At 46.0% G+C, this 25,525-nt stretch overlaps 2 protein-coding genes and 2 non-coding genes across 6 annotated transcripts; 3 read left to right on the top strand and 1 right to left on the bottom strand.

Moving 5' to 3' along the window:
- Positions 1–1,565: 1,565 nt before the first annotated feature.
- Positions 1,566–1,647, top strand: trnas-uga (transfer RNA serine (anticodon UGA)). The gene has a single exon. It is a non-coding gene; the product is annotated as a tRNA-Ser (tRNA).
- Positions 1,648–1,912: 265 nt separating this feature from the next.
- On the bottom strand, positions 1,913–1,986 carry trnat-agu (transfer RNA threonine (anticodon AGU)). Its single transcript has one exon. It is a non-coding gene; the product is annotated as a tRNA-Thr (tRNA).
- An 8,729-nt stretch (positions 1,987–10,715) lies between these two features.
- Positions 10,716–15,179, top strand: serpine1 (serpin peptidase inhibitor, clade E (nexin, plasminogen activator inhibitor type 1), member 1). The gene is made up of 9 exons (XM_070929723.1): positions 10,716–10,788; positions 12,394–12,632; positions 12,730–12,954; positions 13,053–13,247; positions 13,360–13,558; positions 13,706–13,806; positions 14,110–14,196; positions 14,561–14,644; positions 14,734–15,179. Exons 2-9 carry the CDS (start codon positions 12,395–12,397, stop codon positions 14,778–14,780), a joined length of 1,176 nt encoding a protein of 391 aa, XP_070785824.1. The 5' UTR covers positions 10,716–10,788; position 12,394; the 3' UTR covers positions 14,781–15,179.
- Positions 15,180–16,374: 1,195 nt separating this feature from the next.
- Positions 16,375–21,977, top strand: ap1s1 (adaptor related protein complex 1 subunit sigma 1). Of its 3 annotated transcripts, none has more exons than XM_070929702.1 (5): positions 16,375–16,496; positions 18,095–18,273; positions 21,128–21,236; positions 21,326–21,463; positions 21,634–21,977. In XM_070929702.1, exons 1-5 carry the CDS (start codon positions 16,494–16,496, stop codon positions 21,679–21,681), a joined length of 477 nt encoding a protein of 158 aa, XP_070785803.1. In that variant the 5' UTR covers positions 16,375–16,493; the 3' UTR covers positions 21,682–21,977. The 3 variants fall into 3 exon arrangements, with proteins under 3 accessions (XP_070785803.1, XP_070785804.1, XP_070785805.1); XM_070929703.1 differs by having other exon boundaries at positions 21,637–21,977; XM_070929704.1 differs by lacking the exon at positions 16,375–16,496 and having other exon boundaries at positions 18,095–18,205; positions 21,213–21,236.
- The last annotated feature ends 3,548 nt before the right edge of the window (positions 21,978–25,525 follow it).

A 25,525-nucleotide genomic window follows, 5' to 3' on the forward strand; every position in this document is an offset into this window, starting at 1 on the left:
TGTCCACACGGCCTCCCAGGTCATAAAAACAGGTTCTGTTATGACTCAAAGGTGAACTTTCCCCAAGCACCCTGTCTGAAGATAGCATGTGGGTCATAAAACTGACCTCAGAGGTGGACGCTAATGGAAGTTCAGCGGGCAGGAAAGCTTGCACATGCTTGCACATACATATGATCAAGTTTCCACGTCAGGATTTGACTCTTAGTGCAGTTTATTGATATTGATACTGGACCGCCTTGCCTCTAGTGGTCGTTTTGAATAGAACAGAGCTCCATCTCATCTCCATCCGTCCATCCATTTTCTATAAACGCCCATCCTTTGCAGGGTCGCGGTGGGCTGGAGCCAATCTCAGCTGACATTAGGCGAGAGAGGCGGGCTACGCCCTGGACAGGTCGCCAGTTTTCCATTTCATTTGTACCTGTTTAATTATGTTTTCAATCCTCCTCTGTACACTTGACTTGTGTCATTCAGAAAGACTGGATATAGATATAGATTCATATGTCGACATCCTTTACATAGAGGAAGTGTGATTAGCCGACTGTACTGCATCTATGGAAACACCCCAAAGGAATGCCAATCAGGTGATGAATCTCTGATCTTTGTACCAGCATACAACACACTTCACCTCAACGTCACCTCAGCAACAAACCGGGGTGCGGCTCAGTGTTTAAGCAACGTGCAAGTGCATGTGAAAATTAATTTCTTTCTTTTCTTTTCTTTCTTTTTAATTTGGCTCCTTTGATCGGGACCAAGGAAAAAGACATGTTGACTTTTAGATGTGGTCCACTTCCTGTTTCCACTTTTTTACTACTTAACTAAGAGCTGTAAAAAAAAGAAAAAATACTGAACCTGATGTGTTTATATTTTCTGGTGTCACAAAGAGCTCACGGTATGAGCATTATTAGTCAAGACTGTGAAATCACTGATTCATCCTTTATAGTTCAATTTAATGATTTTTTTTTCTCAATCGAGCATTTAGTTTATTCATTTTATTGGTGTTTACCTAACCATCGATTTCATTTCTTCTTTCTTTTTTCCTTTTTTTTTAAAAATCTTTTAATCTAAAAATGATCTGGAATGTGTTTATGTGAATTGAATAAAGATAAAAGATTGCATCCATTTTTCTCAGCTCATTTCATTCAAGGACAAGTTTAAAAAAAGAAAAAAAAAGAAAAAGAAAAAGGACAAGTAATTTATTTGGTTGTTTTTTTGTTTTTTTTTGGTTCTAAGTCATGTAACAGCATCCAACAAACAGAGATAAGAGTGATAACCCTGACAGTGGACCAGTTATGGTTTAGGCTGAGGTTAGGATCTCTTACCCACGAAATAAATACATGTAGAAATAGATTTAAGACATTTATTTATTCATGTCCTGTTTAATTACCAACTTTTGTTTTATTTATGCGTGTAATTGTTTATTTGTGCATTTATTGTTGTATTTATTCATTTCTGTATTCATTTATTTATTCCTGCATTTATTTATCGATAGTCACATTTTGTAAACCATACATCGTGGTGTCTGTCTCTCTTTTAAGTAAACAACGTTCCTCAGAACGTGCATCGTGGCTGCGATGGCCGAGTGGTTAAGGCGTTGGACTTGAAATCCAATGGGATCTTCCCGCGCAGGTTCGAACCCTGCTCGCAGCGTATTTTTATGATTCATATTTGTGCCGCGTTTTCATTTGGAAAAGACGCGACGGAGCTCACGGCCGCGAAAGACAGCTCTGAGACCAATGGAAATAAGCACGCGCAAGGTGATTTGCTTTAACCTCTGGTGAAGTTAATTAAGTTGCGTTTAAACAGTAGGTTTTACAAAAAGGAACAGTTAAGAGCACATTGTCCACTAACTAACTAACTAACACCATGTCATACATCCAAAACGCAAAACGCACCACGTCTATGCAATCACAAAAGGCACCGCTGGGATTCGAACCCAGGATCTCCTGTTTACTAGACAGGCGCTTTAACCAACTAAGCCACGGCGCCACCCTGTGCCCGAAATCGGCATAATCATTTATATATTCACCGTGGATGCTGTCTCGATTTAGCTTGAACGGTTCTGTAGTAACTTTATGGAGCCACAGGGCGGCGCTACTCACAAACATAAACACAGGAAATAAGCGTGATAAACATGGCCGCACAGTATACACCCATGCAAGGGCGCAGGTTCGATTACTATGACTACATTTGTCTAGCTTTGGTCTTTCACGTGGGATAAATTGTTTTGTTTGTCAACTACCTCACAAGAGCTCACGGTATGAGCACTATTAGTCAAGACTGTGAAATCACTGATTCATCCGACCATTTAGTTTATTTATTTTATTGGTGTTTACCTAACCATCGATTTCATGTCTTCTTTCTTTTTTTCCTTTTTTTTTTTTCCTTTTTTTTTTTAAATCTTTCAATCTAAAAAATGATCTGGAATGTGTTTACGTGAATTGAGTAAAGATTTCTTGTGTGCCTGTGTCTGCCTCCCTGGCATGTTTTCTTTAAATATGGTATTAATCACAGAGTTACGTAACCGCAAAAAAAAAAAAAAAAAAAAAAAAAAAAGACCATCCTTACGCAATCCACATGATGGAAATGAAAATAAAACATAAAAGGGCAAACTATTTATGATCTGAGCTATCATACTTCAGGCCGTCAGTGACCACATTAAGTTAGGAGTGATCAAAATACACGAACTTCAGGACATCTCACTCTCTATAAATAGAACACACACATTTTCTCCAGTGCGTTGCTTTCATTTTTCCATGAGTTACTTCCTGTTACTAATCACCCCCAGCCGTCAGCCAAGTGAACAAAATGTATTGAATGCCATCAGCCCAGCGGGGGTTCACTTATCACAACAACAACAACTTCCCCAAGCATTGGCATGACAACATCCCGCAGCATATTTCTGAGTGTTAATCACAGCGAAACATGCAGGAGAAACGCTGTGTTTCGGACGCCGTCATCAGAATATTAACTCCAGTGTTGTACTGAAGCTGGTAAATGAATATAACTGTACTGTCGGTGATGGTGATCGGTTCATTCTAGGTGGACAATGTCAGTCTGGGAATTTCCACCGTTTGAAAGTGAAAGGAATTCGCTCCTGGGAAGGGGGGCAGCGGTGGCTCATTCCAGATGTGGAATGCTGTTTGGAATGAATGAAGCAGAGGGGCAACAGGAAGCTGGATAACAGCCACACATGCTGTGGCGGGCAAAGATAAGGCATTGGGGGGCGGCGGAGCTGTCGTTAGTAAGCTCTCGTTGATGTCAAAAGTGAGAATCCCACAAGCATCAAAGCAACACTTATTCCAGTCTCCTGTGTAGCCTTCGCGATGTTGGAGGACATGCTGACTCAACCTGCCAGTTGGCATGCATCTATTGTGCTAATGATGGATCATGACGGGGAAATTATGACTCGTCACGGTTTGAGGAAATTCAACCAGGGTTGGGGGGGGGGGGGGGGGGGGAGTTGCACCCTACAATTACATTTGTAAAAAATGAACTAAAGCAGCACAGAATGTTATGTGCTAAATCAGGCCCAAAGTTGAGCCAGAGCTAAAAACACTCCCGACCTCAGAGTAGGACTGCGAGTCATCGATGACGCTTCCAATGCTGACTTCCTCAGTAAGAAATCTAGTAGCTGTACGTGTATCTATTAGCGTGTATCATTGGGTTTACTTCACATTGGCTGCATACGTGCGTTTGTGGCACGTGGCCACGGCCTTAAAGGTCCCATGTTGTAGAGCGTGAGCTGTCCGTGTCTTGTTTGATTAGAAAGCAGCTCTGGGTGCTGTGTAAATACTGGGAAAGGATCGAAAATGCAGCAATGAAACACGGCCCGTACTCGGACGCTTGCGCCTTCAAACGAGCCGTCAGGACTTCCGCAAGGTTGTGATGTCACTAACTATACAGTCGGCCCAGCAGGTCATCTGCTCCGGGCTGGGTGCTGGGGGTACCGGGACCTCAGCATTTCTAAATGATGGATAGTCATTCATACTGTAGCTGGTGAGTCAGACACTCAGACATGGAGAGTTTCTGACTCCCGCTGTGACCGACATCGTCGTCATCCGTCATCCTTCTGGGTCATTCCTTCTCCTTCTCCTTCTCCGGTCAGCTATTTCCACTACCCGGAGGAGCTAAACATGTCAAGTGTTTTCCCGAGGGTGCCCGCTAAGCGCTCGGCGAAATGTCACGGCAGCGTGTCCATCAGATAATGAGATGCCAAAGTTGCCGTTTTGGCCTGAGGGGGGGGTGGTACTCCTGTCCCGTAGCTGCTTTTTTGATGGTCACTGGAAAAAAAAACCCCCCAACTATATTCAACATAAATCCAGGGTAATGAGTATTATATGAAGATGTTATTATTATATTATAAGATAATGTAAAGACTAGTGTGTAATTGGGACACAGCTATTGTCTCTCTCTCTCTCTCGCTCTCCGTCTTTCTCATACAGGAGCAGGGGGGGCCGAGAAAGTCAGCGCAAGTCGCAGAGGGGTACTCCCCAAGGAAAGTGCTGCATGGGGAAAAAATGACCACGATTTTAGAAATAAACGGAACTCTCTGACACCCGCTACACACAGTTTTTCCATGTTGCGCGGGGGGGGCGAGGGGGGGGAAACAAGCGCAGCACAGTTGGCCCGACGGTGGCGTGGGCCGGGGCTGGGTTAAAAACATGCCCTGCAACCAGCAGGATCTGTGCTCCATTTATTAGAAGCAGCTCTCTGTTTCCCTTTCTCTTTCTTTTCTCCCTTTACTGGAAGTGTGTGGAGCCCTGCCACGAATCTGACTGTACGGGAAGAAACGGATGTGCGGATGGATGCATGCATGCATGCATGTACATAGCAATCTGGGCATGTGCCATGTGTGAGGAAGATTCCCCGGCGCAAGTCCTGGCAGGAGTGCGCGATGGCTGTTTGCCCGATCAAAAGGCATTTCCTTCAGAATGATTTCGATGTCTGATGTCAGGAGGGCCTGACCACCCCTTAAAAACAGATTTTCAGTGAGAGCACAGAGGAACTTTGCTCAGACATCAGGAACAAGAAGAAAAACCTTTTTGAGTGGAGGGGGACTTTCAACTATAGTGATGTAACACTGTGAACATGCTGCTCTTTGCCCTTCATCACATACAGTGACATACCCCCCCCTCCCCCTGGTTAAAATGTAGACCAAAGTTGTCTGGCTGACAAGTGAATCTCACCGTGTGATGAAGGCCCCTAAATGTCCTCGTTGAGTCGGTGTGGTTGCTATGGTTTCAGCCCACGGTGTTAGAAGGGCACCAGACTTGTATCCATTTGTTTTGTCTTCCTGCTCAGACGCAGATTTGTTTGTTTTATTTCCGAGCAACACTGACAGGAATCAGCAAAAACTGTTATCGCCGTTCTGGGAGATGAGGGCTCCCGACTGCACACGCTCATAAACACTGACTCACAGGCCACCATAGGTGGTGCAAAAGTGGTCAGAAGAGACAGTGAGTCACTCTCCTCTGCAGGTAGGAAGGAAAAAGGGGTGGGGTGGAGGTAAGTCAGAGGTTGATGATAAAAGTAGCAACAGCAACTGGAAAGTACTGTGCTGCGCTTTGAGACAGCGCGCTAACGTGCTGGGTATGTCGTGATGTAGCATGTTACAAAGTACAGCAGTTTTTGCAGGTATTTGGTTATAACCAAAGTATCGTTTGTGCCCGTTATCTGGTCAGCAGGAAGCCGGCCAGGTTATGTAACGCGGTGCGTGTCTGGGCGCGTGATTAATGCAAGTGTGTTCACCAATCGCCCGTCTGCACAATGCGTCTGGCTCGCCGCTAACCTCACCCACTTACTCACTCGCTCTAACCACACGCAGGCAAACACTGCAGTTTTCTCCCTTTGAACTCCTGCTCTGTGGTTTAGCATCACAGATCGTACCGTACACTGTATCATGCTTTCAGCATGATTCTGCCCGGAGCAATGGGAGGATTATGTAACAAAGCCGGCCTATTGTAGGCTTGGAATATTTAACTATATATATATATATATATATATACAGTGCTTAACAAATGTATTAGCCCACCACCCAGTGTAAGGTGTTTGCCCCCGCTGCCCTAAATGAACAGCGTTGCTGATGACCAACATATTTGATGTTTCTGTAATGGTGAATCCACCAGTATGTGCAAGCCGAGCTCTTTAATCAAAATGATATCTTTAATGCTAAAATATAATTATTGTTGTTATCCATGAATTCTCAAATTTACTGTTTTACAAAAAAAAAGCAGAAAAAAAGATGCCAAATCACAGTTATTTACTTGCAAATGTCCACTTGGACTCAAGGATGAACCGATTCGAATTTGGTGGTCAAAGGTCAAAGGTCGGTGTGACCTCAAGTCCGTGCATTCTCCGGTTTGTGTTGCGTCGCCACTGAAACTAACATCACATTAGCAATATTTTGATTTATGGCGAGCTGGAAGTGACTACTCGCGGGGCCAGTTGGTTAGCTAACCGCTAACCGGGGAACATGCCTGCTCTAGCCAGCCACCAAAGACAGCTTGGCCCCCTAATTGGATTATAATTTGTGAGTTTTTTGGATGTTGTTCTGACCAGGAGCCTCTTCATCTCACTCCTTTCTAATCTGTCCATCCCTGCTGCTGTACCTCACATCAGGTGCTCTCAACACCCCACCCAGAAGCCAAATTACAGCTGGGCCGCCGGCTGGAAACATCGGGCAGTATGTTTTGAGGAAAGTGAACGACGGTATGAAACAAAGCAAGCAGGCCAAGTCGACCTGTCGGAACACGGAGGTTGCGCTGCTCGACTGGAACTCCCTTGGCGTCCGTCTCGGCGTTAAATTCTATTCAGTCAGTGTTTTGTTTTGTTTTGTTTTGTTGTTTTTTTGCCCAACATACCACAGTCCTGAAAATGTCCAAGACAAATAAGACGACCTGTATTCTCAGTCTGTGCTGGGGGAGGTCAGGAAGTGTGACTATCTCTGCCCCTTGATTCACCTCCTGTTTTCAGTCTCTGTTGTCTGATGTGCCGTGACAAAACCTGACAAAACCCCGGGGCTCTTCCTGTTTGTCCCCCCCCCCCCCTTGTACACACACAGGGAGCTTCTCCGTTTGTGCCACAGAGCTGCACGAACAGTTCTCCGACACGAACCAGCACCTTGCCATGGGAACGCGTTCAGAACAGTCTGCCGCGCTGACTAACCCCAGGGAAGTGTGCTGATGCGGGCCGTGTTCAGTGTTTCCAGTCAGCTCCTCAGGCAGGAGGGATGGTGGCCTTTGCATAATGAATCTTAATAATCCTTTTATTTGGATTTACGAAAGACTCTTTTAATGGGTTTAAAATTTCGTTTTTTGTTATAACTTTAATCAGCATCTACATTCACTTCAATGTGTTTTTCACGATTTTCCATTTTCAACTGGATCTCTTTCTTTTCAAGCACCGTTGTAGAGAAAATATGACCCTATATATATATATATATATATATATATATATATAATCATAAATATCATATATTACATACATATAATCATATATACATTGAAACAGGAAAAAATAATGTAATGGCTTCTTGAATAAGAAGAATGTTTACGTATTCCTTTAGGTGTACTACAGTATAAATACCATGTCTACCCACATATGTTGTGTGTGTGTGTGTGTGTGTGGGGGTGGGGGGGGTGCAAAGACAGTTGAAGAAGCATCTAAAGGGCAGTGAGCACATGATGCACTGTGAGTAAGAGAAGAGGGAATTCCCTCTTTTCACTGGCTGAACTTTTGGCCTTGACGTTTGGCAACGTAGATCCGAGTGTGCATTTCCAACCACTGAAACATACCTAAAAAAAAAAAACACACCCGAAACAGAAAAGGTGTCTGAACTGCGTAATTAATGGTGCGTACTATGTACCGGGCACACACACACACACACACACATACACACACACACACACACACACACACAGTTGACCAAATGGAACACAAGCAAGAAAAACTATGAACAATAATCACACACAAAAACAGTGCTGTCAGTCAGAAAACAGCTACTTCTACCCCTTTAATGGGACTATCTGTGTGTGTGTGTGTGTGTGTGTGTGTGATGATGATGATGATGCGTGTTGTCTTGGCAACTGTTGATTCCCAAGTCACCGAAGCCCCCACAGAGAACTGGGTGGGTGGTACAAACCAAATTTCCATTCACGGCCTTATGTGGAATGTACCAAATCCTCCGGGGGTTGAAGGGAGGGGGGGGGGGGGGGGTCACAGTAAAAAAAAGATGCGTTCTGGGCAACGTTGTCTAAACAAAGGGCAGAGCGACGTGCAGCAACAGCAGTGACGAAACGAGCGTCCTCCCTAAATAACTCACGGGGTCACTGGCCCATTACTCACTCGCCGTTGCTCGCGGCGACCGCAGCTTCTTCAGCCTGATAATAAAGTAGCTGCGTTGCGCGACTTAACAAGGCCATTAAAGTGCAACGACGCTCAAAACGCAGCCGCCGAGACACCGAAGCAAAGCCATTAGACTTCAAGAAACACAGCAAGTACAAAGCACAAGGCAAGTGTAAAGAGCCCTATAAATGTCCCTCACAGACACAGTTGTCTTGACATGAGGAAAGACAAAAAAAAAAGAAGAAGGGAGAAGACAATGACATCAGGGCGGTCTAGTTCCTTGGTTCCAAGGGAGAAATCTCCGAGGCCGATATCTCAGAACCTGTTAGATATATATATATATATATATATATATATACTGTAGCACTGGAGGGAAGGGAGAAAACATGTTTGTTTGTAATGTGGGTGACCCCTCCCTTTATTGGCTTAGTGTTTGTCAGGCCCAGAGCACCTTCTCGACGCAGGAGTCGGTCCCGTTTTTTCCCCCCGCTCAAAGCAAACCAAGACCGAGACATCAAACACCCCACAGCGGAGGCAGCTAAAGTTGTTTTGCCTCTCAACTTCTTAAGAGAGAAATTGGCTTCAATTAGTTGAGTTTTGTGGGTCTACCAGAGGCCTGCTCCTTTCGGGTGACTCGGAAAAAAAAGTGTGAGTTAATTCCAGCTCCCTGTCCTGTCTACCAGATGCTTGGTGAGTAGTGGGATAAGGAATGCTGGAAGCCACAACCAAATTTGGTGTTTTATTGTGTCACCCCCAAAGTGAGAGTCAAGAGAGTGACTGTATGAAAAGATAAGCTAATGTTAAAGCCCTGCTGGGGCTCATCTACTGGGTGCCAAAGTGTTGGTCAAACGGGTGTTTCAGCCCGACTGCGGCACGGAATCATCCTATGGGGACTGCGACTGCCCACATCAAGTCTTATGCCAGGTGCCAGGACCCAGATTTTCAGCCCCCCCCCCCCCCCCCCCGTAGCTGAAATCAAATATGAATAATAAAAAGTAGTGAGATCAGATTGTGTATGGAGTATCCTGAAACCTTTTGGGAGCTGGTTTTAGATCATTCGCCTTAATACCGATCAGTCATGATAAATTGCGTGATGCCTGGGTGGTGTGGCTGTGCCCCCAGGACTGGTGGGTACAGCGCATGGTACCCACTGGGGACTGAGCAACTGGTTTCTGTCCATAAAAACCAAACCAGCCGAGAGAAGAAGCCCACAAATGACTTTTGACGAAACAACCTCAAGGTCCATTCCGCAGCTATTCCGGAGCTTTCTGGTTGGAGCACGTCGCCCCAAGACGTGGAGCTGAACTTCTAACTTCGACAACCGGGGCGAACTCCCTCTGCTGATGAAGATCAGCCGGTGTGATTCAAAGCTCCGGGACAGGCCCTGGACAGACCTTGAAGCGGGGGTTTGCTCTGTCAGGTCGTGTTTTCGAGGTCAAGAGTGGACTGACTCGGTGAAAGTCAGGGTGGCAGTGCAAGCTAACTTAAAGGCGTAGGAGTCTGATTGCAAAATTGGATTCAAACGTTTTCCGCGCATCAAGTGTGCAAAACGCGACGGCCCTGTTGATGGTGACTGGGAAGGGGGTGGTACATGTTCGCCGTCGCCGTTCCATTTTTATTGTTTGGCGGCCATTTGTTTTTAACTTTCACCTCTCATTGTATGTGGTCAGTTAAGAAATGGTTCAAACGGGGACCCTTCACTGCTGTTCCTGGAGCACGCGGCCATATAAGGAAATCCGTGCCTGTCTGGCGTCAGATTATATATATATATATATATATATATATACATACATATGACAGAACATTACATGTAAAATAAGAAAAAGCCCTTTAGAAATCTTTGTGTTTATTGAACCTTGTAGGCCTTATGGGAATCTCACCCATTTTTAACAGATGATCACAGGAGGTTGGCCTCTGTCAAGATCCCAAAATACTTCATACTTCATGTCCTCCACGGGATTCTAGATAGTTTTTTTTCAAGGGAAACACGGAGAAAACATGACTACACCTTCTCCTCGGAGGATACTGTCCGTCCTCCACATGCCAGAGGGATGTGTGTGTGTGTGTGTGTGTGTGTTTGAATGAGACAGAGAAAACAGTTAAGTGACTTTCCATATGCTCTGTCATGCTTTGGGCAAAACACACAGACAGTCAGAGTAGAGAGTGAGGGAGGGGGGGGTGTGTGTGTGTGTGTTCATGAAAAGGAAGCTTGTCCAGACAGTGTAAGATGACATCATCGTCTCTAATAACTTTTCTCTGTGTGTGTGTGTGTGTGTGTGTGTGTGTGGGTGTGTGGGAGGGGGGCAGGGCTTCAGACCATGCAGCTCTACACTATAAAAAAGCATGAAGCTCCTCCAGTCATTCAGACACAAGCAGCAGCAGCAGCAGCAGCAGCAGCGAAGCGGACTGAAGCTGGAAGCAAAGAGACGCACTTCAACCAAAAAGGTGAGAACTGGAACTGGACGGAAAATACAGGCAGAACTGTGTGGCATCAGGGCACAAAGCCACGGGGGGGGGGGGGTTAGAGTCGCTGACGGCCTTCCACTTAGAGCAACAGAGTCTAAGTAGACGTAAGTAATAACGTGGTGGTCTAAACAAATAGAGGTTGTAAAGCAGTAAGGCAAGACTTTGAGTATTGGCTTACAGTATTAATATATATATATATATATATATTGTTGTCAGGTCACGTCCAGCCTGACATTATTTCTACTGAGGTGGTGGACTTCTAGTCATTATTGTAGCCATAAATGATGAATGGGTTCATGTATTTCATGCTAGATTGAATACCAGCAGTGATGGAAAGGAACTAAATACATGAACAATTTGAGGTACTATACTACAGTTGCGGAAGTGCACAACAGCAGAGTAGAAAGTGGCTCAAGTAACAACAAAATACAGGACACAAGTCAGAAAGTCAGACCAGCGTGGCCGTACAGGGAGTAGCAGTTGGACAGCTGATGAGGGATCCGAATGAGGGGCTTTCTGAGCGTATTTGCCCCGTCGGTCGGGAGGGTTCGCCGTGAGATCTGGCCTCCAAATGGCTTTTCATATCGTAGCATCTCGCAAAACCATCAGCGCGTAACCGGTGTCCATCTAACGCTCCGTCTAGAGCAGCAGGGCCGCTTCATTCAATGACTTTCTGTTCAATATGGATGTGACAGAGCATGCAGGAATGGACACTGGAGGATACCGTTATTTCTGCTTGTGCTCATCAAATATATAGACGTCCTAGTACCGATATGTGATTCATTAACATTCAGCCCCCCCCCTGTGTTTGTTCCCGATCGCTTATTGCAAACGGAGGCCCCGAGGTCCCCGGCGTTGACCCGCGACCCGGTAGCGACCCTGTGATGCTGCACACACACACACACACACACACACAGATTTTCCAGTTAACACACTGACATACGCGTCCAACATGAGTCATATATATACACACACTTGTGATAGGGTGTAGTTGCAAGGTCACCAACTTCCTTTGGGCCCTCACAAAATGGAGGATGGAGTAAATGGTTTTGGACGCGAGAGACCTTTCTGACTTAAAACGAGTCTTTTCTTTGTCATTTTTCATTTTTTCTTTATCTTTTGCCTGAAGCGTGTTCGTGATGACACGCTCCTTGTCCTGTAATGCAGAAGAAGTCTAGTTATGTGGAGTCATTTGTTTTTTACAGTTGCGTCCACGAGCAATGTCCATTTGTTTACTCGCTTTTCTAGGAGCTTCTTTCCCAACTCCCAAAGTTTTGATTCAAAACATCTGAGAGCTGTTGGGAGTTTCTCTGCAGTTGTTGAGCAATGTTCGGCACACTAACTGTTCCTTCTTAACAAGAAGCAGCGGGGCAGGAACATATTAGGCAACGTTTTGTCCTGATGAGATCCTTCCGACGCATTTTGCCCTCCTATTTGGATGAGCTGCTGCCTGGTGTGCGTTCAGGGCAGCAACATACGCTTTGAGAAGGAGGTGTCACTTTGTGCGGTGGTTTCACTGGTAGGTGTCAGATTCAAGCGCACCAAAATCAAACGTACGCCTATCCTCTTCTCTTCCTTTCCCAGGATGCTTTGCATGTGTATTTTCCTGTTGCTGGCCATGAGCAGAGTGGGGCTGAGCTCTCTGCAGGACAAACAGACTGACTTCGGCCTGAGGGTCTTCTCGCGGCTGGCCCAGAGCTACGTGGACGAGAACGTGGCCTTATCCCCGTACGGCGTGGCCTCCGTCCTGGCCATGGCTCACCTCGGTGCCGCCGGAAACACCCGCAGGGCCTTGACGGCTGCTATGGGCTTTTCTCTGCAAGGTGAGTGACGCACACGGATTCAAAAAAAAAAAGAAAAAAAAGTCCCCTCTGTATCAAATGCAATGCGGCACTAAATACCCCCTCGCCCGTCCTGCAGAGCGGGGGATGTCCCGGCAGCAGCGGCTCCTGCAGCGGGACCTGTCCAGTGAGGAGGGGGTGGAGACAGCCAGCGGGGTGATGGTGGAGAGGAAGATGAGCCTGGAGAAGGGATACCGCCGGGCCCTGGCCAAGGCCTTCCAGACCCATCCTCACCAGATGGACTTCACCAAACTCGACCAGGCGGTCGGCATCATCAACGCGTGGGTCTCAGACCACACCGCAGGTAGCCCCACGCCACCGAGCTGACAGCGCGTCACCTGCGGGATTCTCCAGAGAGCTCCTCCTTTGTTTTGACCCCTTTGTTTGTCTTGTCTTCTGCAGGCGCCATCCCCGATTTCTTGGCGCCTGGATCTCTGACTGACGAGACGCGCCTGGTCCTCCTGAACGCCCTCCATTTCCAGGGCCTCTGGAAGGTTCCCTTCGACCCCAAGCTGACACAGGAGAGGATGTTCCACTGCGCCAACGGCAGCACTGTGCCAGTGCACATGATGAGACTCACCAACCGCTTCAACTATGGTAGGTTCAGCACACTGACCCAGTGCACTTACTCACCTTTCTTTAGAAACCAAAGATTTACAGACGTTCCGTGTACTACGTAGAAAAAAAACACCTTCTCCTTTGTCAACAGGCGAGTTCGTGACTGCCGACGGGGTGGACTATGATGTCATCGAGGTCCCATACGAGGGTGACTCGCTGAGCATGTTCCTGGTGTCACCCTTTGAGCCCGAAGTTCCACTGAGCACGCTCAGCGCCGACCTGAGCAGCCAGAGGATTCAGCAGTGGAGAGCGGAGCTGAGGAACGTCAAGAGGCAGCTGGCCATGCCCAGGTGAGGGGGTGAGAGAGGGTCAGACAAGCACGTGGCCCGCCAGCATTCAATGACTTACAGTCGTTTGTGTCACGCTGGCTCTGACGTGGCTGCCGGCGTTAAGCAACCAGGAAGGAAACTGAGGGTTTTTGCGCGTGTTTTTCGCAGGTTTACTCTGGACTCTGAGGTGGATTTGAAGGCCACTCTGATTAACATGGGTCTGGGAGACATGTTCAACCTGGCTACTGCTGACTTCACACGCATCTCCAGTAAGTTAACCTCCTTCGGAAGACTAGTTAGTTAGTTAGATATTGATGCAGTTATCAAACTTGTCTGTAGCGCCTCCCTGGGGATTAAACGTGACGGGGAGAATCACCCACAGTCTGAAAAGATTCGCTTTTTTTGCATTCAAATCGATCTTGTATTCATATTTCCATAGTCATCTGGGGGCTTCTCATTCTAATCTCTAATATTCAAGTTTCCACACACACGTGGACTTACTATGAAATAAGTATGGAGCACTCAGGCGAACCATGCGTCTAACCCCCCCGCGCCCCTTCTCTGCCCTGCAGCTGACGAGAGGCTGTGCGTGTCGAAGATTCTGCAGAGGGTGAAGATCGAGGTCAATGAGCGAGGGACCAAGGGAGCAGCAGCCACAGGTAGGCTCAATACTTCAATACTGAATCTCTACACACACACACACACACACACACACACACACACACAAGTCATCGTTACACTCGTGGGTCAAACACAGCGAACACACAAAACAGCGGCAAACACTGAGTCACAATTTTAACAGACTCCGTAACAGAAGTCATGTCATTTTCTTTCGCATTCTTTTGACGGAAGGGTGAACGATAATTGGTTGGTGCAAATTGGTCAGAGAACGCACACCACGGCGTGTAATGATGAGGATTTTAAAGCGGCGATAATGACCTAATTTGAGGCCAGATTGCATTCAGAGGTACTGTTTGAGTACCTTACGGACACTGACGTCTTTAATTTCCTCCCTCCCGTCAGCCGCTGTGATGTTTTCTCGAATGGCGGTGGAGGAGATCACTCTGGACCGGCCCTTCCTCTTCCTCATCCAGCACGAGCACACAGGTAAACACCCTTCACGCTCCACAACGCCGCCCGCTGCTGAACAGTCAGCGTGCGCGTGCCGTGTCTGACGCTTTCCTTCCTGTGTCCAGGTGCTGTGCTGTTCATGGGTCAGCTCAACCAGCCTCAACAGCAATAATCCACTCCGAGGACCTGCCTTCATTCCACTGCGTCTGACTACTGCTGCTCGTACTCCACACGATGACCACACAAGGCCCGCGTGGTTCATATCACTTTTGTTTGATACGGGATGGAGATATTCTTTGAGAAGAGTCTTTGATATGTTTTGCTGTTAATTTATTTACCTGAATGTTCGCGGCTCGACAAGACAGGGAGAAATATGAAGGAGAGTCGACTGATTAAGTCGTTCACCGATGCACTTGGCGTGGAGAGAGCTGACGGCTGCACGAGTACAAATGATCTATTTTTGCAACGTCCATTGTAATGTCTATTTTTGTAATCGCCTTGTTGTTGGGAAGTTACAGCTGTATTTTTCAGTATTTATATTTATTAAAAAAAAAAACTATGTTTTTACAAAGCTGCCGTGTCTGTGATTACTGTGGAAGGTCCACACTGACCTCTTGTGTCCAAACAGAGGAAAAAGTCATGACTTCCCTGATCTAAAACGGCGTGTGGATTTGGTCCTGCTTCACACACACTTAATGAAGGCCTGATTAAATACAATGCAAGCATAAGCTTTCAGTACAAGCTACGTTTTTTTACTAGGTCGTTTATAGGATCATCTGTAGGTTGGACCCGCAACATTAAAGCCCCCCCCCCCCCACCCCTCCTCCTCTCCACTCAAAATGTGTTTTGCTTCTTGTTGCTCCCCCTTGGACGTTTCACCTTCACCGTGCAGAATGATGTGTGTGCAGAGTTTCACACCAGAGGTTTCTCTGTGCTCATGTCCGGAAGCCAATAGGAAACTCACAAGTGTGACGTGGAAACCTAAACGCCCATGCACAAAACCAGCTGTTAGACCCCTGAAACAAATATAATTGCGTGTCGAAAAAGTTATGAATGTGTCTGTATGGATCTGTGAGGCCAAATGGTACACTAAACATTTAACTCCCACAGGTAACAGTGATGTAGGGCACAATAGGGGCCACAATACTTACCAAAAACTTTGCAACGAACGTATATATTTCACTGTGTTTCACTATTTACACATACATATTCGCAATAAATCATTGCTGTGTTGTTGTTTTTTTTTATATAGCACCTCTCTAGATCAGACATCACAAAGTGCTTCACAATAAAAGCAAAAAGCAAGATATAACGTAGAGACACAATATGAAATGCAATCAACACAATAGAGATAGAATAAAAAAATAAATGCAAAGGCAATTATAAACAGGAGTTTTGAGTCAGTGAAAAGAGATTCTAGTTTTATGTCCTTCAAGTGTTTTGACTGTTTTTTTTTTTTTTTTTTTTTAGGAATCCTGGAAGTTATTTCTATAAAGGCCTATACGGTCAAGACAAGAGAAACAGTAAAATGTAAATAAGCCAATTTGATAGATTGTAATTAAATGTGTAACTGGGCATGCCAGACTTAACTTGACAAAAAAAAACCCTATTGGCGTCAAGACGAGGTGTTACCTGAGAGACGGAACTCAGGGAAAGGGGGACGACCCAGGTGAGTGCGCATGCTCACCAGAGGCGGAACTGCTCGGTGTGGCAGGGAATGGGTTCAGGCGAGTTTCGGCTGCACAGTGTCTGACACAGACATGGACTGTCAACGTTAGCCGCGGTGTATTCGTTCACGTTGGACCGGCCAGTGTAGACGTAGAATTCGCTTGTAACGTCGCAGTAGCTTAAAAACAAAACAAACAAAAAAAAAACCCCGACAACAATGGTAAGTCACTGCTTCTCTGTCGCTTAAACAAAAACAAAAAAAAAGGCAGGACCTAGGCGCTAAGCTACTGCTAACGTTAAACTAGCATGGTGTAGGGTTTCAGGAAGTGTCCACACCTGCGCTTACCTTCACCTGGCTTCTGTCAGAGCATAGCCCGCAAGCTAACAAGGCCGTGCGACAGCGGAAGGTGTGGGAATAGTGCTGTCTCTCTGCCACACTGCGGGGCTTTCAGTCGGCGTAACCGTCGCGGGCCCATGTAACGCTAGCTGTGTCGTGATGACATTTTAGGAACGTTAAACCCGAGCGTGACAAACGGGGACAATTCAAGACCCGAACCAGTCGTCGCCGAGCGCCCTCGTCGCAGGGAAAGAGTTCACCACCAGGTTTTAGTGAGTGTCAACAATGGAGGTGCCTGTTTGTAACTGCCTGCCAACCGACACCTTTATGACACAGTAATTCATTTATTATCAGATTAGAATGCACTACATGGCCAAAAGTATGTGGCCATACAGGTAGTGTGTGTGTGTGTGTGTGTGTGTGTGTGTGTGTGTGTGTAAATGGCCACTAATGCTCTTTTAATGTCACCAGCTGTAATGACAAACATACTCTGGTGTGGCTAAACTTCATTGCTGTTGAAGCACCACAGGTGACGCAGCCGGGGTCAGAACATGTGGTTGAGAGCCTGATACCAGAATAGTGGAGGCTGTTGTTGCATCCATGCCCGCGGTGTCAGAATCACATGTTCACTTATCTCATATGACTGGATGTGTTTGGCCGCGTAATGTGCGGTGCAGTGGCCTTTCTCGTCCAGGTTGAAAACAGTGGGGCAGATTGCTGAACGACAGCTTTGGTCGATCGGTTGTAACGCGCTAAAGTTTTCTTCGCACTAAACAAATAAGACATGTTGTAAAATAGGCTCCTCGGTCAACAGATATCCTCCATGTAAGTGCTGCAAAACAAACAGTCCGCACCACACCTCCCATGCCACATATAGACCGTAGGGAGTGCAGGAGGGGCAGCAGGCAGGTGTCCGTAACGGTGACTGGTAGGAGGTACTGTAGGTTTGTGTTATGATCGTGTAAAGTTTTACTAATGTTGCAATCATGTTAGAGTTCCTCCAGTGTCTTGATATTCATGGTTGCATCAAGTATTTGCCCGTGATTGAAATAGCTGGCTGTTTGGAGAGAATATCACACCAAACTGTGTGTAGAAATCTGATTATTTAGCTGGCACACATCTCCCAGTTGAAACTCATGTTGCTTGCCGATATGCACAAACATGTCGGCAATTGCTGATTGTTGGGCCGACTGCGGGTTGTAAAAATGTAACATATCCCCCAACCCTAGTCTATAACGAATGCTTGATTTACAAGCCAAGAGCGACCGGATATATCTACTATATCTAAACTACATCCTTACAATCAGTGGTAGGCATTGTTTGAAATTCCTTTGTTGGACCAATAATAATAATACTTTGTTATTGGCAAGGCCTACGTGCGATACATCAACATGGAATATTGATTCAAGCCAGTAATTAATGCTCTCCTGTCTCTGTTCGCTCCCTTGTTTTGGATTGTGTCCGTCCCTGCACGTGTGTAGATGCGTTTCATGCTGCTCTTCAGCCGGCAGGGGAAGCTGCGACTGCAGAAGTGGTACACAGCCACGGCCGAGCGCGACAAGAAGAAGATGGTCAGGGAGCTGATGCAGATCGTGCTCGCCCGCAAACCAAAGATGTGCAGCTTCCTAGAATGGCGGGACCTCAAGATTGTCTATAAAAGGTAAAAAACGCTAGATCACAACGTCGCACTATTTTCTGCCGGGCCGGAAGTGTCTATGGCTTTACACCATTTTCACTTTCTTTTCATCACTGGCAGAGAGCGCATTAACCAGACAACAGCCAAGAGGTCCTTTTTTATTCAAATATCGGTGCATATTCCTTTCAATATATCTAAATAAATAAATATCCATAAAATACACAACATATTTATCGATTATTGAATGGTTGTAATCACCACTAAGCCTAACAGAAAGCAAACTTGTTTGAGTCCCAAATAATTCAACAGTTAATAACTAACACAGCCTACCGGTAATTTAACCAAACAACCCGCGGCCCGTGTAATTCATTAGGACACACGTCACAAGTGAGCTTACAGGAGCAAGTGTCATATCGGTATCGGTGCCGTGCGCTCATTCCGTATATCCGAGTGTGCTGTTGCATTCAAGTGTTCCTTGTAACCTCGTGTGTTGGAAATACAACATGGCATCTCTTCTAAGAGTCTATATTTAGTCACGGGTGACAAAAGAACCGTGAAACAAAAATAGCTTTTTCTAACTGCATGTATTTTGCGTTTGTACTTGTACCAAAATACATGCGATAAAACTCAAAGAGATTTTGCACTGCTGTGGCAGCAGGAAGAGAGGATGATATTGGCTAATAGCTTGTATATTCAGGGCTGCAGCTAATTGTTTTCATTACTAATTAAAGCGCCAGTTGTTTTCTCGATTAATCGTTTTGTCTATGAAATAAGGGAAAATGCCCATTGTACATTTCCAAGGTGACATATTCAAATTGTTTGTTTGCTAGAAGTAACGGACCCTCTTATTGTAGACGTGACAATCAGTAAATGTTTGGCGCTTTAGCTTGAAAAGTTTGAGGAACGAGTAATCGATTGTGAAAATAGTTGGCGGTTCATTTTCTGTCGACTGACTAATGTCCATCCATGACACCTGCATGTGTGTTGGGTGTAGACCAACTGCAAAAATAAAAAAAGGGAGAAGATCATAGCAAATGCTGGACTTTAGTAATAATAGTGCAGACCTAGACCTGACCTGGCAGTCCTATTGGTTCTGTGTAAAGGTGGAAAAATGTCAGTGGCAGCTACTGTAACCATGGGAACATGTTTTAGGCAATAGCGTTCAATTCGATTGTTGATTGAATTATTTAATAGTTATATGTATGTATATGTGTATATCAGTGGGACTGTCTGACACCATCATTTGTTTTACCCTAATGCAAACAGAAAACACTCTCTGATTGGCTAGCTGGTATACGTTAACACGTAACAAGTTCAACCACTGTGCTCAAGGTGTGTTATTCAGCGGGTAGGCATAGGATGGATACTCAAACAGGCCGAACCAACAAATTATATTTGACAATTAGGTTGTGGGTTTTTGGGGCGGAGCAGGCGGCGCCAGCGTCACCTGCACACGGCACGGGAGCGGCCCTGCGTTACGGTTACGAGGCGAGACCAGCCCGGCGTGCTGCTGTCCTGCGTCCTGTGTGCGTTGCAAAATGAGACTTGACTTCAGGGCCTTACAACTGATGTCTTGGGTCGCCAAACGTTTAGGGTGTTTAGGGAAAACTTTCATCTCAAAGGCCGCTCAGTTTTAATGCGTCGGTTTTGTTTCTATGACAACAATATCTTAACGCTATGTCAAGGGGTTTACTACACAGCTAACAACAAACCCCCCCCCCCTTTGCCTTTCTGAAAAGTTCAGAGATTTTCAACTCAAAGCGCCCGCACAAAAAAGACAGAGCGCTACGTGGGTGGAAAGGGTGAGACCCAGCATTCTGCTCTCATTAATCTAACTGCACGCGTGCGCGCACACACGCGCACACACACACACACACACACACACACACACACACTCTCGCAGATCAGTGTGTGGCTCATTACTGTGAGCAGAATGCAGAGGTGGAAAAAAAAAACAAAAAAACAAAACAAAGGAGAACCAAATTAGCCTGTGTGTGTGTGTGTGGGCAGGTGGGCGGGTGATGAAGTGAGCTCAGAGGGATTTCCTGCCGTGGAGACGGATCGAGGGAACACTGCACTTGTAATAGAAGCTCTGCTGTTCATCACAAACGTCTGTTTGCTTATTGAATTTAATTTCTTTGTGCCTGGCTGGATTTTATATATGGCAAATGTGGACTCTGGCATCCACTGTGAGAGAATAGCTGCAATGATGAGTCCATTAACCAGTCAACAGAAAATGAACCTATTATATATTTTATCGAAATATATTTTGATCATTAATTCATTGTTATTTTTTAAGCAAAAAAGGCCCGGAGCGCATGCTGCATTTGTTTTGTCTTACATTGTAGTGCATTGAACATTATTGGGTTTTGGACTGTTGTCTTGATCAGACAAAACAAGACACAAGTCACTTTTGGCTTTAGGATATTGTGATTTTTCCCTCTTTTTATAGACCAAACGATTAATCGATTAAGTGTTCAGCAGATTGATAACAAACTACTGCTCAACATGAAGGCTATGCTAGCGGTAACTCAGATGATTTAGTAGGTAGAGCTGTAGGCTCAGTAAACATGCTCCTCTGCAGACAGTGTCAACAAAAGAGATGCCGTCTGGGTAATATAGTAATGGTTAGCTGGGGAGGGAACAGCTCCCGGCGTAACAGTCACCCAGCAGCGTCCCAACAGTAAAATCCATTTGCTGGTGTTTCCTTGGAGGCGGCATCTAGTGGCAATTAAAGGAACTGCATCTTTACGTTTTTTTTTTAACTTTGGTGTCACGTTGACACGGTGGCTTTAGTCTTGTTTACACCTCTCGATTATGTCAGATGTCCTTATATCGATGTGTCTGTGTGTGTTTTTTTCTGTGTGGATTCATGCAGGTACGCCAGCTTGTATTTCTGTTGTGCAATCGAGGAACAGGACAATGAGCTGATCACGCTGGAGGTCATCCACCGCTTCGTAGAGCTGCTGGATAAGTACTTCGGCAGTGTAAGTCATAGATCTGATCCTGATATGCCCGCCCCCCCTCCCCGACCTGCTGTAGAAAGCATTGGTGACTTGGCGTCTGTTTTGTGCAGGTGTGTGAGCTGGACATCATCTTCAACTTCGAGAAGGCCTACTTCATTCTAGACGAGTTCCTGATGGGAGGAGAGATCCAGGACACATCCAAGAAGAGTGTCCTCAAAGCCATTGAACAAGCTGACCTGCTGCAGGAGGTAATCTGGGCCTTAAGGGTCTCAACCACCACCTCCACAAGGAGGGGTTAGGGCTTCTGTCCTGTTTCCATATCTATCAGTTAATAATGTGACTGGAAAAAGGTAGTAATAGTTTTGTAAGCGTAACTGGGACCTCCACTCTAACATCTCTGTCGTTTCCCTTTTTACAGGAGGACGAGTCGCCCAGGAGTGTGCTGGAGGAGATGGGCTTGGCGTAGTACACGGCGGCACTACGAGAGACTGTAGATACTAAGGCAGAGGGCTGGATGAGAGGGGCGGGACAGAATCTGGGATTTGGACATGCTCGGACGGTGTTGGTTCTGTGTATCTGTGGCTCTGGGGACTGATGTACAGTGTTTGACTGGGCAAGAGACTCAGTGAAGAACGGAAGACTCTTGCATTGACAGGCCCTTTAGCTGTGCGTGCGTGCGTGCGTGTGTGTGTGTGTGTGTGTGTGTGTGTGTGAGCGTGGGTTAGAGGAAATGGGATATATTTAAGTTTGTGTGTGGCTACAAGTGGGGGTGGGAGTGGGAGGGGGGTTGTGTGTTCTGATTTCTAAAGGGGTGAGATAGAGTCCAGCTTTGATTATCTTGAGCGTTAAGATAAGAACCGACGGTGGATACTGACGTTAGCGCCGCAGCTTGACTGATGCTTCGATGCAAAGAGCTGGTTGAGCAGTCACACCTTGCCGTGAGGGTTTGTCAGGTACTGAATGTAGACTGAGTCTCGGTCAGGGATTTGGATAATTAGACAGAAAGAAGAAAAAATCACTCAAATTACAAGTCTGATGTTATTTTTATTTTTTTTTTATTGTGTTTTCAACAATTCTCATGAAAAAAAACAAAACTTAACAATGTGCTAGTCCGTCTCTGAATACTTTCTGTGGCTATCTGCCCACTGAAAACATGAATATTTAAACAGCCCACAAATATGTAGTTTCCATTTAAACAAACAAAACAGGCTCAGTTATTTCCTAAAACAGCTGGCCACTTCAGTTTTTATCAAGCGTTACCCAAACAGGAGGAAATGGTGCATTTGTTGGGGACTATTTTCAGCGGCGGATTAATCCACCCTTGCTGCTCTAGCGTTTATTGCCGTAAAAGCTGCGCGAGCACACAGCCACTGTTGGGTACTACCGGTTAAACATTAAGCAGGAAAGTAGCTCAGTGCATATTCACAGCCTTCACTCTCACTTCCGGCTAGGATTTAGATAATATGGCGGCCGCGTTGAGGCGTTGTGTGCCTAGACCTCAGCAGCCATAACCCAGGCATAATACAGAGGACGTAAGACAGCAGATTTCCTTTGTTTTCCGACTCCGCTCTCTAGAAGTTCCCATGCTACTTAATCCTGGGATGCTGTCAAAAACGCCTCTGTCAGTGTATTATTGCAATTATTTGAACTACGCTTCATGCTTTAAGAATTCCTCTGTCTGTGACCCATCTTGCCTAGAAAAAACAAAAACAAAACGCCGTCGTGGATTGTGAATAATGAACCAAAGACAGTTTGAAAGAGGTTGTTTTACATGCGAGCCATTCATGTGTACCGTACAAGTGGACTGATGCCACCGGGACGGGACGGAAACGCCGAGTCTTGTGCAATTTAACAAGGTGCAACTGAGAAACACGTCCCACCTGTATATGTTTTCCTCCAGCCAGCAGGAAGCAAACCTTTTTAGAGTTTAGTGTTGGAGCTGACGTCGCTCTGCTGGTACTACAAACTGATACGAAACTGAATTTTAGACAGGCAATGTCTTACGGTCTTAATACATGTTTTATAGAGTGTTTTTATCATTTATTGTTTTTCGAATGTGTGCTCGTTACCGATGTTGGTGAGCTTGAATTTGATCTGTGCGCGAAATGCCATCAAGCAATGGAAGGCGTGCTCTTCCCGTAAGTGGCGGTCCGCGTCGTTCAAGTTGGTTAAACTTGTCATTTAGTTGAAGCGAAGTGCATTTCTTAAAACAGTTTTTTTCACTTTTGAATGTATTCTGTAAGGGGGGGGGGGGCGCGAGAGCTAACCGTGGGTCCATACCTCAGGCTTTAGGTCAGGGTTTGGTTTGTTCCCTCAGATGGGTAGGTTTCCTTAATGAAGCGGAAAGATGTGGGTGTTTTTTTTTTCTATCAGCTGACTGTAATCGGACAAATGGCTTAGGGTCATTGAGCGGGTCCGGTGTAAATTAAGGTTTCTGGCAAATGTACGCGTGGCCCCACAGAGCCTCTTGTGTTTATATGAGCACACGCGGGGGTCGGTGTTTGATAGCGTTTCCTTTAAATCTGAATCCAGAATGGACTCTGTATCCCTTAGTATCCGTCCAACATTTGTAACAAAAGTTAAAACGAATCAAAAACCCAAATTAAAATGACAAGTGTAGTCTACTTTTTGCTTCTTTTTTTTTTCCCCCTTTTCTTAAAATTATCTATTTGTTCCGAGCAGTCCTCATCCAGAATTGAGTAACTTTGTAATTAAGTTAACAAACTGAAACTATTGATCTGACGTGAATGAAGGTTAGCTGGGAGGTTCCAACTCCTGAAACTGATGTGGCCTGATCAGCTACGTAGCTTGCTTCCTGATGGCATGACAGAGCTCCCCATCAACGCCAGAGTTTAACTACTCACATTGTTCCCCTGCAGGCGTCTACTAGCAGTCTTATCCATGTTCTCTCATCCTGCCTCATCATCCTAGTGATGTGAATGAATTGCTTTGCATTTCACGCGGCTGAAGCGGTCGGATGTTTTTGTTTTGTTACATCTCCCCGATCCTATGGAACCCCTCGGCATGTGTGCATGTTTTTCACTAGACAGGGATATCATTTGTACCGTGTCCTCTCAGGAATCCTTGACTCTTGAATTCATTTTCATTTGTTTTTCGCGCTCTCGTCACATTCCTCGATCCCGAGGAAGACGGGGATGTGGTTGTTGGAAAATGGTGGATGGTAGTAGATGTGGGTGGGGGGGTTGTAGTTTTTCCATCTATCCGGGGCCTTGCCGTCTTGCTCAAAAAGTTGCTTCAGGGCAACCGTAGCGAAGATGAGGTGGAAATTGTTGTTGAGAGTACGCCTCAGGCTGGCGCACTGTGTGAGCAGCTTGGCTGACGGGTTTCTGTTCTGACTGACTGACTGAACTGTGATCTGTGTCTCCGCCTGCAAAAAACAAATGTTTGAATAATTACTGCCGCAGTAATGCTGTTCATCGTGCTGGTGATGTGCTTGTACGTGCGTAGACGATGGCTGCCCAGCATGGTTGTGCGCGTCTTTAGAAGGGGTTACATTCAGAGGGTTACGTTATGTCATTTTCAGTGGCATGGTAGGTTGAGTAGTGAGCCAAAGGCTGCGCATGGGCTAGCACATGTCACTGGCTCCCGACGTGTGGGGGCCCAGGAGGGAGCAGCCATGGGAAATCCCCCCCCCCCCCAAAAAAAGAAAGGTTGTCCAAGGTGAACCTGGTCGGAGTTAGGCGTCCAAGCAAAGACAGTCGGGGGTTTGGGCCGGCTGCTGGTGGGTCTAGGCAATCCTGACACCCAAGAACCAAGACGGAGAGGGTCGAGGTCGGACCCAAAGATGGAGTCCGACCGTGTGACAACATTAAAATGAAGATAGTTGAGGCAAGAGGCAAGATATGCAGTTATACCCATGACCAGAGGGGGGAGGGGGGGGGGGGCAGTATGCCAGGATGTGAAGGTCAGCAAACCACAACAGAAGAGATTTGAACTTGAGCAGTACAGGAACCTTCTCAACTGTTGCCATGTTCAGTCCCCTGGTCAGTTACCCGGGAGGTTTTTGCGATGGAGGATCTTTTGGTCGTCCAGGGATCATTTTCTCCTGATCTGCACCCTGTTGTGACGTACTTCTTAAAACCTCCCGGGAACGACAAAGCACACAGGCGAAGAAGTGCGTGAACTCGCCCAGTTTAGAAACACCAGTCCAGGAAGCACTGAACAGAAATCCAAACGTTTCTGCAGTCTCCAGAATAACAGTTGAAGGGGATCTGGGGATGGGATCTGGGGGGGGATTTGACCCACCGTCTGTATGCATTGGCAGAGCAGGTGTTCATGGGAACGGAAGT

This window comes from Enoplosus armatus, chromosome 23 (genome assembly GCF_043641665.1).
Source record: "Enoplosus armatus isolate fEnoArm2 chromosome 23, fEnoArm2.hap1, whole genome shotgun sequence".
In the NCBI taxonomy this organism is placed as follows: Eukaryota; Metazoa; Chordata; class Actinopteri; order Centrarchiformes; family Enoplosidae; genus Enoplosus; species Enoplosus armatus.

Bases quoted from the DNA above. Each gene is read 5' to 3' on its own strand.
- serpine1 (XM_070929723.1), top strand. From the start codon at position 12,395: ATGCTTTGCATGTGTATTTTCCTGTTGCTGGCCATGAGCAGAGTGGGG. The intron at 12,633-12,729 runs GTGAGTGACGCA...CCCGTCCTGCAG, and splicing joins TATGGGCTTTTCTCTGCAAG to AGCGGGGGATGTCCCGGCAG. The intron at 12,955-13,052 runs GTAGCCCCACGC...TGTCTTCTGCAG, and splicing joins GGTCTCAGACCACACCGCAG to GCGCCATCCCCGATTTCTTG.
- ap1s1 (XM_070929702.1), top strand. The intron at 21,237-21,325 runs GTAAGTCATAGA...TGTTTTGTGCAG, and splicing joins TGGATAAGTACTTCGGCAGT to GTGTGTGAGCTGGACATCAT. The intron at 21,464-21,633 runs GTAATCTGGGCC...CCCTTTTTACAG, and splicing joins AAGCTGACCTGCTGCAGGAG to GAGGACGAGTCGCCCAGGAG.